Genomic DNA, 12,510 nt, shown 5'->3' on the forward strand with positions numbered 1-12,510 from the left:
GCTAAAGATATTAAAGAGATATAAATTTGACTAAAAAAATTAAAAGATAAATAAAAAACTAAAAAAAAGGACACAAAAAAACTTAAACAGTACTGGACCTAAAGCGAGCTCCGGGGATTTATTCAACTGGACTTAAAAAACAGAAATAAATAATTGGCGCTTACACCCTTTTTGGGTGTTTGGCCGAGCGCCTCCTTCCATTTGTGGCGTGCGTCTGGATGTTGCTCCACAAATGGAGAAACCGACAGCTTTAAGCCGATTCCGAACGGCAAATGGTTTTTATGAGGAGCCTTTTCTCCAAAATGCACAAATACACGCGTAGCTTTGCCATTGCCTGTCGAGTAGCCTACATTTTTAAGCCGACTTTGAATGGCAAATGAGGATGGGCGACCTCTATTCGAAAATACTTTTTCTATCATTTGCTGTTTCATTCACGAAGACTCGAGGCTGGGCACTACTGACGTTTAGTTACGCTCCAACCGATGAGGCTACGGCGGTTGCCTGCTGTTAGACGTTACGTAATTTTATTCTGCTTTGAATTTCGAGCACTTGAGTGAATATCCTTTTGATCCTGAGCTTATTGATCGATGGCGCACATTTTCGTTGCCGCTTTCGCTCTTGCAAAAAAGAAGTTAGAATGTTCGAGTAAATATTGATAGTGATGCTTCATTGGATATATTATTCGACCAATGCGACAGATCTGAACGTTTTTTGGGTATCTAGGAAAAATATTGACATCATCGGCCTTAACAACCGCGCTGTTAGTTCTGACTTCTCCAAACTGGATAAGGAGGCAAAGCGAATGGGTCTGGTGGTGAACGAGGACAAAACGAAGTACCTCCTGTCTTCAAACAAACAGTCGGCGCACTCGCGTATCGGCACCCACGTCACTGTAGAAGTTGTAAAAGACTTCGTTTATCTGGGAGCCAGCAGTAACATCGATAAAAATTTCAGATTGGAAGTCCAACGTAGAATCTCTCTTGCCAATAAGTCCAACTTTGGACCAAGTAGGCAACCGAGCAGTAAAGTCCTCTCTCGACGAACAAAGCTAACACTCTACAAGACTCTCATCATGAGCGTCCTAATGCATGGCGCAGAAGCGTGGACGATGACAACATCGATGACGCGTCCATTGGAGTGTTTGAGAGAAAGATTCTGCGCAAGCTTTGCGGACCTCTGCCCTTTGGCGACGGGGAATATCGTAGGCGATGGAACAATGAGCTGTATGAGCTTTACGACGACATATGTAGACATAGCGCAGCGAATAAAGATCCAGCGACTACGTTGGCTGGGTCATGTTGTCATAATGGATACAAACGCTCTGGCTCTGAAAGTATTCGATGCGGTACCAGCTGGTGGTAGTAGAGGAAGAGAAAGGCCTCCACTGCATTGGAAGGATCAGGTGGAGAAGGACTTGGCTTCACTAGGTGTGTCCAACTGGTGCTGGTTAGCACGAGAAAGAAACGACTGGCGCGCTTGGTTAAACTCGGCCAAAATCGCGTAAGCGGTTATCGCGCCAATTAAGAAGAAGAAGAACGAAACATTTCATGTGCACGTGAAACATCGAATGCTGCATACTAAGTTTTTCAAATACTTGTAAATGTAAATCTTTCGGTAGGCAGGTAGGCAGGGGAAATGGTTGAGCACTTCTCTGGCACAACCCTAGTAGCACTAAAGCATCGTTTTCGTGCCATAATGAGACCTTCAAGTGGCAGATATCTACAGTCAGCCAGAGCTGTTCACGTAATGGAAAAAGTTGATGAGACTTACTTTGGATCACTACCCCGGGCTGTCGAAGAAGGAGCACCTTAATCGTCTAGCTGCCAAACCCGGGCATTTACCGAGAAAGTGCTCAACAGTCTCCTTCTCTGAAAGGTCCCCACAGCTTCTGCAATGGGGGCTAAATGGTAACCCTAGCTTTCCCGTGTGTGTGCTGATCAGACAATGACCGGTAAATACAGATACTACGAGTACTACAGTTTGGACCCTGAAAGACGTAGGCGACTCAGAACATTCGAAATAGCACACGAAGAAATGGCGCTCCATCCGTTCTGCGTTTTTCTGAAGAATAAGTTGAGCAATTCCCATTTAACAGTCAGGGGATGTCGATGACCGAGAAAGAGGCCTCCAAGACCAATTGATGCAACTCTTTCCTGATAAGCTCATCAGCAATTTCATTTCCCTCTATATTCCTATGTCTAGGAACCCAGATCAGATATTTGAGCTCCTCCCTGCAGGGGTCGACCAGTTTGAATCTGCATCGTGGTATGGTCAAAGCTTGACTATTGGAAAATATGTTAGTAACTCCCTCGCTCTCACGTTCCCTAAGCATTTTGTAGGCTTGCAGAATCGCAAAAGCATCTGGTTGGAAAACACTAGCAGTACTCGGCAGTTTTACTTTTAGTATATTATATAAAAAGTCCCGTCAACATAGTGCTAAATGGGGTGGAGAAATTTTTCAACTTTTTCTCGTATGGCGACAGACAAAGGTGGGAAATGAAATTTGACTGATTTTTAGTTTCCATGAGACAAATAAGATTTGAAGATGAGGTTTGTCTACTTTCTGCAAATATTTATTTTCATGGACGACCGGCATTGGACAACAAAGTAGGCATGGACTTCGATCCAACGATCCTCGCCATGCACGGCTCCGGCTCTGGGGTCTACGTGGCACTTTGCTCTTGGAATGCATGCATCTGTTTTTCAAGCGGAAGTGTATGCTGTTCAAGAAGCGATGAACTTTGTTGTGGAAACCAGATAGAGGGGCAGATCTATGTGTGTCTGCAGCGACAGCCAAGCTGCGCTCATGACCTTAGACAGCCCCCCAACCACTTCAAGGGCAGTCGAGTCCTGTAAATCGAGGCTGAACTATGTCAGTAGACATAATAGCCTGATGCTAACATGAGTCCCGGAGCCCGTTCTGCCACTTCCTTCTGCAGCCGTCAAAGCCACGGGTAGAAGAAGTGAGCTTGGCGGGCTGAGAAAGACTGCAGATGGACTGAACTGATGTTACCTGCCATGTCCGACCGACTGTCGCAGTTCCTCCTGTCACCAAGCAGAGCGGACTGTAGGCGGCTGATTGGACTGATGACGGGCCACTTTCTATGGGCAAGGCACATGAGAAAGGTGGGAATTTCAGACAATGCACTCTGCAAAGCTTGTGAAGAGGAGGATCAGATGGCGGACCATCTTCGGTGTGTCTGCCCGGCCTTCGCTCGAATCAGGTTTGAGGTCTTTAACGCTGATGTGTTAAGAAGCGACCACCTTGGCTCCTTGACACCTCAAGATCTACTCAGATTTTTTCGGAGGTCGAGTAAATTTAAAGCAAATTAAAAAGGGAACCTGAGTGCAGTATAATGGACTTAATTGTGTCTATCCCGATAAACAAACAAAAAAAAAAAAAAAAACATATAAAAATGAATAACTCAAGAAATTAATTAAATTGATTGAAAAAATACTAAAACCAAATAGAATAATTGAGGGAAAAATATTGTAAATTAGACAAAAAAAATATGGTATTCTCAAAACTATTGCAAGCGTGTGAAATGTGAAGACTAACAAGCGTTGATATGCGATACTCCATGAGCCTACAAAGTTGAGTGTATCTACTATTTATTTGAATATGTGCATGATAGCAAAGTAAAACGCAAGATGAATTTGAAAAAGAAAAAAAAAATTACCGAAAAAAATATTAAATTAAATTTTTTACCGAAAAAAATAAATAAAAAATTAATATAAAAATAAAAGGAAAAATGTTAATTTAAAATTTAACTAAGAATGAATATTGAAAAATATTTTCAAATTCGTTACAACTCAAACGCAGGCACTATTTTTTATGTAATACAAAAATAAAATATATTTACTAGCAAATACATTTAACAGAAAAAAAGTTCATTACACACTTACGCTACATACACACAGATACGAGTAATTTTTGGTGATATGATAGTAGAAAAAGTAAATGCAAAGAATTTGCCTTAAATATTCCTTACCTTGCAGGCAAAATGAGCGCATCAAATTCCGTTGTGAGATGACGTCGTATTATATTTTTGGATGGTGGTATGCCCAGTGCTGTGGCCATAGTATCACCTGAAAACGATGGCTCCAATACGACAAGACCGCCATGCACGCCGCTGTCTGAAGAAATGGAGAAGGAGGAAGATGAAAGAAAATTTTATTGAAAATAAGTTTAAATTAATGTTGGGTGAATTGGGTGAAGTACCATTATGGCACTCCCCAAGTAGCACTGAAGCGCGATTTTGATTAAATTAAACTTACACTAGGAACGTGCCCTTGGGGGAGCCTGTTATCCCTAGAGGGCGCGTCCTCGGGTGGATAGGAGAACACCTCCCAGATATGGAAGGTAGGAGAGTAGGTCTCCCGCGAGCGAGACAGGCCGAAGGCGTAAACTTCGTTAAAAAAACTCCGTCAACCCAAGGTGTGATGTGACCCGTGCCTATTGGGTGGGTTTGGCAGCCGGGGGACTAAACAAGGCTATCTTCGAACGGAGCCCTCCTGATATCAGGCCGCCTCTGGTTGTAACGGTGGCCTTGCCATGGTACGGGGCGCTGCCACGTGGGGCACGAAAGAGGTTGACGCAATGTATATGCTAATAAAACTGGGAATATCGTTAGTGGTGCGAGACTTATTTGCATACTGTACAATTAAGATGATAGAGTTAAGTTCCTTCTACGGCATTTGGGCAATTGCGCGTAGGATAAAAAGAAGAGATGATCTCGGCATCTACTCTGCAGATTCCCTACCCTAGCGGGGCTGAGATGCAAACATATACGATCTCGTTTTTCCACTCGCCTGAAGAGTTGTCGGAAATGGGCTAGTCGCATGCAGAGGTTACAAAAAGTTCATCTGCTCTCTTCTCTATCGATCCCCCGATTTCAAGTGTGTAAAATGTATCGCTCGTTCTTTATTTGCCACCCCAAATTCATTTACACTGACAGTGCAGTCATACTCCATTAGGTGCCACTGACAGTGCAGTCATACTCTATAGCCTAAATTAGGTGTCACTGGATTATTTTATACTAAGTTAGGTTTGACAATTAGGCTAAATACAATTTTAGTCTATTTTATTGAAGTTTTGGGGAGGACCTTAGTCTTATCAATACCGTCTTTGAGTATTTTTTATATGTAAATGGTCTCTGTATGAAACTTTTTATAGCAGAAATTTATTTGTAGATTTACCACCGCCTACCGAGAAGTGACTGATATTAGAAAATACCCATCCACTAGGGTGTGTTTGTGTATATATTAGCTGTATGTTATGGGGTCGATTTCCACTATGAGCAACAAATATAAGAAAGTATTTTCTAGCAGCGATAAAGTTTCTCACAAAAACTATCTTGACTCAAACACTTTCCACTTGTTTTTCGAACTGCCATCTAAGAAAAATCATTTGCAGCTAGTTTTCCCTGATATTACAAGAGCAGAAACTATATCATATGCGACTGGATTTTAAAGTTCCAGAAACATAAATCTGATATACGCGACTTTCTATGGGTACTCAATTGCATTTGCGACGTAGCTACCCTTCCTTTCTTACCTTTCAAATTATCAGCATATTCTCCCAAATCAATAGATCTGGCCCAGCGTATGAAACGTTGATTGGTCCATACAATCGGATCTGTATCCACATTTTCTGATTGCACGCGACGCATAGCCAAAGTTTGACGATCATATTTCACAATACGCAGCACATGAATGCCTGGGGAGGACAAAATATAAAACATTGTAATACATTTTTCAAAGCAAAAGAAAAAAATAGTTTACTTAATATATAAAGTAATAATAGATAAACATTTTTGGATGTGAATGGAAAAAACTTTAGAAAAAATGAGTAATTTTGAGATTTATTCAATGTTGAAAATTTTAGTAGTGAGTTTTATAAAGTGAATTATATTCGGTTCTTTTAAACATTTTTACGTACTATTGGGCTTAGTTTTGTAGGATAAAATATACTTTATGAAAACCTTATTTTTAAGAAAAAAAAAATTCCAAAAATATTTCAAGAAAAAATTCAATTAATAAAACAAATTAAAAAAAAATTTACAAATGTTTTCTTTTTTTATCTCATCTGACATTATCAGTATTTTTTAATAGCAGAAATTAATACAAAAATGAAAAAAAAAAAAAATTCCCAAAAATTTTTAATAAAAAAAAATGAAAAAAAACTTTCAAATGTTTTCTATTTTTATCTCATCTGATTATCAAGTGTTGTCTCCGTTATTAATAAAAAAATGAAAAAAGAAACAATTCACAAAAATTTTTAATAAAAAATGAAAAAATTTCCGAAAAATTTTTAATAAAAAAATAAAAAAAAAATTCCAAATGTTTTCTTTTTTATCTCTCTGCTATTAATACAAAAATGAAAAAAAAAAATTCCCAAATATTTTCAATGAAAAAATTAAAAAAATTCCCGAAAGTTTTCTGTTTTTTACCTCATTTGACATTACCAAGCTTTATCTCTGTTATTAATACAAAAATGAAATAAAAAAATTCCCAAAAAATTTTAATGAAAAAAAAAAATCCCCAACGTTTTCTTTCTTTATCTCATTTGACATTATCAAGCTTTATCCCTGCAATTGATAAAAACATGAAAAAAACACATTTTTTATTCTAAATTTCTAAAAAAAAAAATTTTTTCTACAGGTTTTTTCTAAATTTTTTTTTTACCAAATTGCTATTAATACGAAAATGAACAAAAAAATTCCCAGCATTTTTTATAAAAAAATTAGAAAAAAAAAATTTTTGTTCTAAATTTCTAAAAAAATTGTTTTTTCTAAATTTTGTTTTCTAAATTTTTTGTTGTTTTTTTAACACATTTTTTTTAATCACATCTCACATTATCAAGCCTTATCTCTGCCATTAATACAAAAATGAAAAAAAAAATGCCTCAACTTTTTAAGAAAAAAATAAAAAAAAACAAAAAGATTTTCTGTTCTAAATTAAAAAAAAAAAAATTTTTTTCTAAATTTTTTTTTAACAAATTGTTTTTTTAATCTCATCTGACATTATCAAGCCTTATCTCTGCCATTAATACAAAAATGAAAAAAAAGTCCTCAACTTTTTAATAAAAAAATAAAAAAAAACAAAAAGATTTTCTGTTTAAATTTAGAAAAAAAAATTTAAAAAAAACAAATTTTAACAAATTGTTTTTTTAATCTCATCTGACAAATTGTTTTTTTAATCTCATCTGACATTATCAAGCCTTATCTCTACCATTAATACAAAAATGAAAAAAAAATTCCCAGCATTTTTATAAAAAAATAAAAAAAAACAAAAAAATTGTTGTTCTAAATTTATAAAAAAAAATTTTTTTCTAAATTTTCATTTATAATTTTTTTTTCTAAATTTTCATTTATAAATTTTTTTTTCTAAATTTTTTTTTAACAAATTGTTTTTTTAATCTCATCTGACATTATCAAGCCTTATCTCTGCCATTAATACAAAAATGAAAAAAAAAATTCCTCAACTTTTTAATAAAAAAATAAAAAAAACAAAAAGATTTTCTGTTCTAAATTAAAAAAAAAAAATTCAGAAAAAAAATTTTTTTTTTTTAATTTTTGTTTAACAAATTGTTTTTTTAATCTCATCTGACATAATCAAGCCTTATCTCTACCATTAATACAAAAATGAAAAAAAAATTCCCAGCATTTTTTATAAAAAAATAAAAAAAAACAAAAAAAATTGTTGTTCTAAATTTCTAAAAAAATTTTTTTTCTAAATTTTCATTTATAATTTTTTTTTCTAATTTTTTTTTTAACAAATTGTTTTTTTAAACTCATCTGATATTATCAAGCCTTATCTCTGCCATTAATACAAAAATGAAAAAAAATGTCCAAACGTTTTAATAACCAAAAAAAAAAAATAAAACATTTTTTGTTCTAAATTTCTAAAAAAAATTTTTTCTAAATTGTTTTCTTTAATTTTTTTACCAAATTGTTTTTTAATCTCATCTGACATTCTCAAGCCTTATCTCTGCCATTAATACAAAAATGAAAAAAAAAAAATTCCCAAACTTTTTAATAAAAAAATAAAAAACAAAGAAATTTGTTGTTCTAAATTTCTAAAAAAAATTTTTTCCTAATTTTTTTTTCTAAATTTTGTTTTTACCAAGTTGTTTTTTTAATCTCATCAGACATTATCAAGTCCTAATACAAAAATGAAAAAAAAATAATCTAAAATTTTTAATAAAAAAAATGAAAAAAAAAGAAATCGCCAATGTTGTGCGAGGTGTGTTCAAAAAGTTAGGTGACGTTTTATTTTTCTCGAAAAATATTTATTATTGAATAATAACTAGAATAAGAAAGACGCAAATCCGGTGTTTGGGGCAAGATGACTGTGCTATTTTTGGCCAAAAATTCCGATTTTTTATAAATTTTTCGCGATAGCAGAAAATCGGCGAGCTTCCCAAAACAAGTTTAAACTAATCTATCAAAAATAAACTAAATATGCTGGCCACTTCAAACTCTAGACAGCTTTATGTTACGGACATGTTCACCAACACAATTAAACAACAACAAAAAAAAAATCGAAAACTGAAAACTGAAAATTAAATGTACGTTGCCTGTGAAATTTGGAAAGCCGCTTTACTTTTTAAGCACAACTCTTCCCCCATAGCTATCTTTACGTCATTAGGGTATTTCAAAAAACCGTTATTTGAACAAAATCAGAATACCCTTGCCCGGCTATAAAAATACCGACATATTACACACGAGTATCTCTGTTCAATGCCAGCAGCTATCATCAATTTTCTCCATTATTACTCACCATGCACAATACTGGCTTGATGGAATTTTCGCGTCACCCCCAAAAATTTCTCCAACTCCTTTTTCGACAACGTATCCAGCATGCGCGCATCAACCAACGAGTGTAGAAACGAATCAGCATATTGCGGTAGTCCAATGTCAGGCAGCCATTCGGAAGCCACCCAAGTGTGTCCCAGTTGTGTAATCATGGGATAACGTACCATTTCGGGGCGTCGCTGCTCTTCAATTGCCAAGCGTAGCTTTTTACGGTGCATTGGATGCACCAATCCCAAGCCCGCCTCCAACTCACCATCATTCAACTCGAGCAATACTTTGCCACTCTTCACATTTTCCGCACAACGCGTGCTATACTGGGGCATGCCGAGCGCTACCTCCAACCAGGCGAGCACCTGTGAGGCTCTCCACCTTTCCATTGGCAGTTGTGAAGCGTCGCGCAACAGTCGTAATTTCTCAGCATAGCCTTCTTCGGAGAGTGGACTCCAAGAGTAGTCAGCGTCTGAAAGAAAAGGAGTTACTAGAATGCACAGTTGTTGCGATTAGTGGCTTAGTATTCATGTGCGGCAGCAGGTATGTGATGAATTTCAACTTACATTCGGCAGCGCCATCTGCCGACAAAGCTTTATTTTTATTACGCGAACGTGCAAATACTCGTGAAATGCTACCCCAAGTACCACCACGTCCATTACGCGCACTTAATGTTCCAGTTTTGGGAGTGAACTTACGCGCCACAGCACCAGTACCATCCGATTCCACAGGCGAGCCAAGTTGCTCCACAGATCTAAGAAAAATTAATCTTAGTCTATTTGTATTATTATATTTTAAGGAGTATAAAGCGAATACCTCGAGTAGGCGGCAGAGTTCAAAGGTGACAGAGTTGGACTACGCTCCTTGGGTGTGCCATCTGCAAAAAAAGAAAAAACAAAACAAATTCACAATGCAATATAAATCGGCTTTCCTTCAGATGCGCTCCTCACATACATTGATACATATTTTGGCTGGAGACCAACGAAATGCTGTCCGGGTCAACTGTTATGCATGGTCCGTTCTCGCAAGTACCGTCACTGAAATTCAAATCTCCACCGGTGCTCTCACGATCGCTGCTATTCCGCAAGCCCGAATCATTCGAGCATGAATTACGATCACCCGCCGTTGCACCTGAGCCACCGCTCAAGCTGCTGCTAAATGCAGACAGTGAATTCGAATTGCCACGCCCGCTATCATCAGTGCGCATACCACTGTTCGCTGTCACTGTTGTTGTCATCTGATTAATCATACCCGAAGTGGCAGATGGTGGTGTTAGCGGAGCGAATGACAGCAAGCTTTCCTGATCCGATAGACAGCCAGAAAGTTGGCGACGTGCCTCTTGTAGTTGATCTTGCAGCCGCTGTAACTGCAAGTCGCGTGCATTCAATTGTTGCGCCAACGTCAAAGAACGCTCGGCCTCATCGCGTGCTTGTTTCAGTAATTGCCAACGCTCGCGTTCTCGATCACCGGTCAGTTTGGCATTATTCGTTTCGGTTTCACGCACACGATCTTGGAAATTACGTATGAAATCACGCAATTCTTGTTCTTTATCCTGCAGCGAGGCGCAGAGTTGTTTCACTTGCGTCAGTAGTTCACTTTTATCGGCGCGCAGTTTTTTGCGTTCGATACGAAGTGTCATTATTTGGTTCTTCGCCGAACGTAGCTCAGCTTCGAGACGATCGACACGCTGGTGGGGTATGCCACCACTGCCGTCGGTCGATTGCGCATCGCCGCAGCTATTTGAATCTGAGAGATCCACTCCGCCGACAGCGCCTTCTGGTGAGTTTTCCAACAGTTTGCGGAGGCGGTGAATTTCAGCGCCAAGCCGTTCATTTTCTTCGCGCAGTTTCGTTGGGGAATCTGAAAGCAAGAGAGAGCAGAGCTTTGAGTTAGGCAAGGGACTAACTTTGTGTTCTTTATAACTGTTAGCTGATTGATGTAACTGATTAGCTTTAATTGTTCTCTTTCCGACTTAGATCATTTTCATAATTAACAATAAAGGGATTTTGCGTACTCTGGAAATGATCAACCCTATTAGTGAATTAATTTTCGAAAACTACGGCAAAAATCGAATGAATATAGATCGCTTAAGGTAACGTGAATTAAAATGGATAATAATTTTTTTTTTTAATTAGTGCCTTGGACTCCTTCAAAATAATTATGAGCACTTAAAAAACCATAGAAATTTCTTCGAAAAACAACACTTAAAAACTATTGCCCGAATTTTAAACTTTTGTTGAAAACACTGGGTTGTGGCTCGTTTGTTTGAAACATAGATTTTAGCAGGGTGTTGCCCCCTGTTTGAGTTTGAAAAGAAAAGTAATTTATTAAAAAATAGATATCAGTATTACAGCACATCAAGATCAAGGCCAATATTTAAAAAAAATGTTCCAGACGAAATTCCGTTGACAGCGTTGCCACCTGAATTTTAATGTAAAGTAGTAATTTATTAAAAATTTCAGTTGATTATAAAGTTATAGATAATAGTTACGGATGATAGAAATAAAACGATTTTTATCAAGCTTCAATAAAAAAAAAAAATTTAGCTGGTGCTGCCATCTATTTTTTTTTGTAAATTAAGGAAGTGACTACAGTAATATAATAATTGTAAAGAAATGAATCATAATTAAAACAGAGTAAAGAAAAGATACCTTTGTTGTACAAAAAAATGTTTGACAGCGTTGCCACCTGCATTTTATTACAAAATAGTGATTTCTTTATGGAAAAAAGTAATTTATTAAAAAATAGATTTCAGTATTACAGCAAATCAAGATCAAGGCCAATATTAAAAAAAAATATTCCGGACAAAATTTGTTTGATAGCGTTGCCACCTGCATTTTTTTACAAAGTAGTAATTTAGCAAACATTTCAGTTGATTATAAAGTTATAGATATTAAATGAAACGATTTTCATAAAGCTTCAATAAAAAAAAGCATTTTTAGCTGGTGTTGCCATCTATTTTGTTTTGTAAATTAAGAAAGTTATTACAGTAATTTAATAATTGAAAAGAAATAAATCATAATTAAATCAATTTCAAGTAAGATAATTTTAATCCAATAATATTTTTAAATGACGTTGCCACCTAATTTGAAAGAAAAATTAAAATTAATAACATAATTTAATTAAAGCTTGGTATGTGTGTATCAAGCAAAGTGCGTTCAAAATAATAAAAAAACTTTAGTTAAAATTATTTATATATGGCGTTGCCACATAACTCATAAGGCAAAAATCGTCAACAACTGTACAGATTAATTAAGTACTATGAAGTGGATGTCAAAAAATTTATAATTTAATATGTTTGAACTAAAAAATTTTTTTTTAATGATGTTGCCACCTATTTTTTTTTTAATTATATTTTATTCATTTTTTTTATTTTTATTTAAATGTCATTCAATTTATTTTTATTTTTATTTATATTCTATTTATTTTTATTTTATTTTTTTTATATTGTGCGTATTTACTTTAATGATTATGAAAATAATGAAATTATGGCAGCATGCACAAAATATCTCAACATGAAATCTGGGAAAAAATCTTAAAATCTTTTAGACTACACCACGGCAACCAAAGTTAAATGAATCAACAAAAAACGTGCGCTTGAAAAATGTTGTTGTACGGAGTGGCCAAGGATGGACGAAATTCGTGTAAAACAAACTATGCACGACTATAACAACAAAAGTATTAAAGACGTCGCCAATTAAGT

The 12,510-nt window shown here is 35.7% G+C and overlaps 1 protein-coding gene across 4 annotated transcripts in view; it reads right to left on the reverse strand.

Moving 5' to 3' along the window:
• The window catches only part of LOC128866371 (kazrin), a 96,211-nt gene that overhangs the window by 41,765 nt on the left and 41,936 nt on the right, over nucleotides 1–12,510 (reverse strand). For 3 of the 4 annotated variants that reach the window (XM_054107043.1, XM_054107041.1, XM_054107044.1), the window contains exons 3-8: nucleotides 9,762–10,667; nucleotides 9,624–9,684; nucleotides 9,374–9,561; nucleotides 8,785–9,297; nucleotides 5,558–5,719; nucleotides 3,993–4,137 (exon numbers count right to left, since the gene is read on the reverse strand). In XM_054107043.1, the coding sequence (XP_053963018.1) occupies nucleotides 3,993–4,137; nucleotides 5,558–5,719; nucleotides 8,785–9,297; nucleotides 9,374–9,561; nucleotides 9,624–9,684; nucleotides 9,762–10,667 (1,975 nt within the window). The remainder of the gene's footprint in view (nucleotides 1–3,992; nucleotides 4,138–5,557; nucleotides 5,720–8,784; nucleotides 9,298–9,373; nucleotides 9,562–9,623; nucleotides 9,685–9,761; nucleotides 10,668–12,510) is intronic. The other variant, XM_054107042.1, reaches the window with a different exon arrangement.

Source organism: Anastrepha ludens, chromosome 6, assembly GCF_028408465.1.
Source record: "Anastrepha ludens isolate Willacy chromosome 6, idAnaLude1.1, whole genome shotgun sequence".
Taxonomy (NCBI): Eukaryota; Metazoa; Arthropoda; class Insecta; order Diptera; family Tephritidae; genus Anastrepha; species Anastrepha ludens.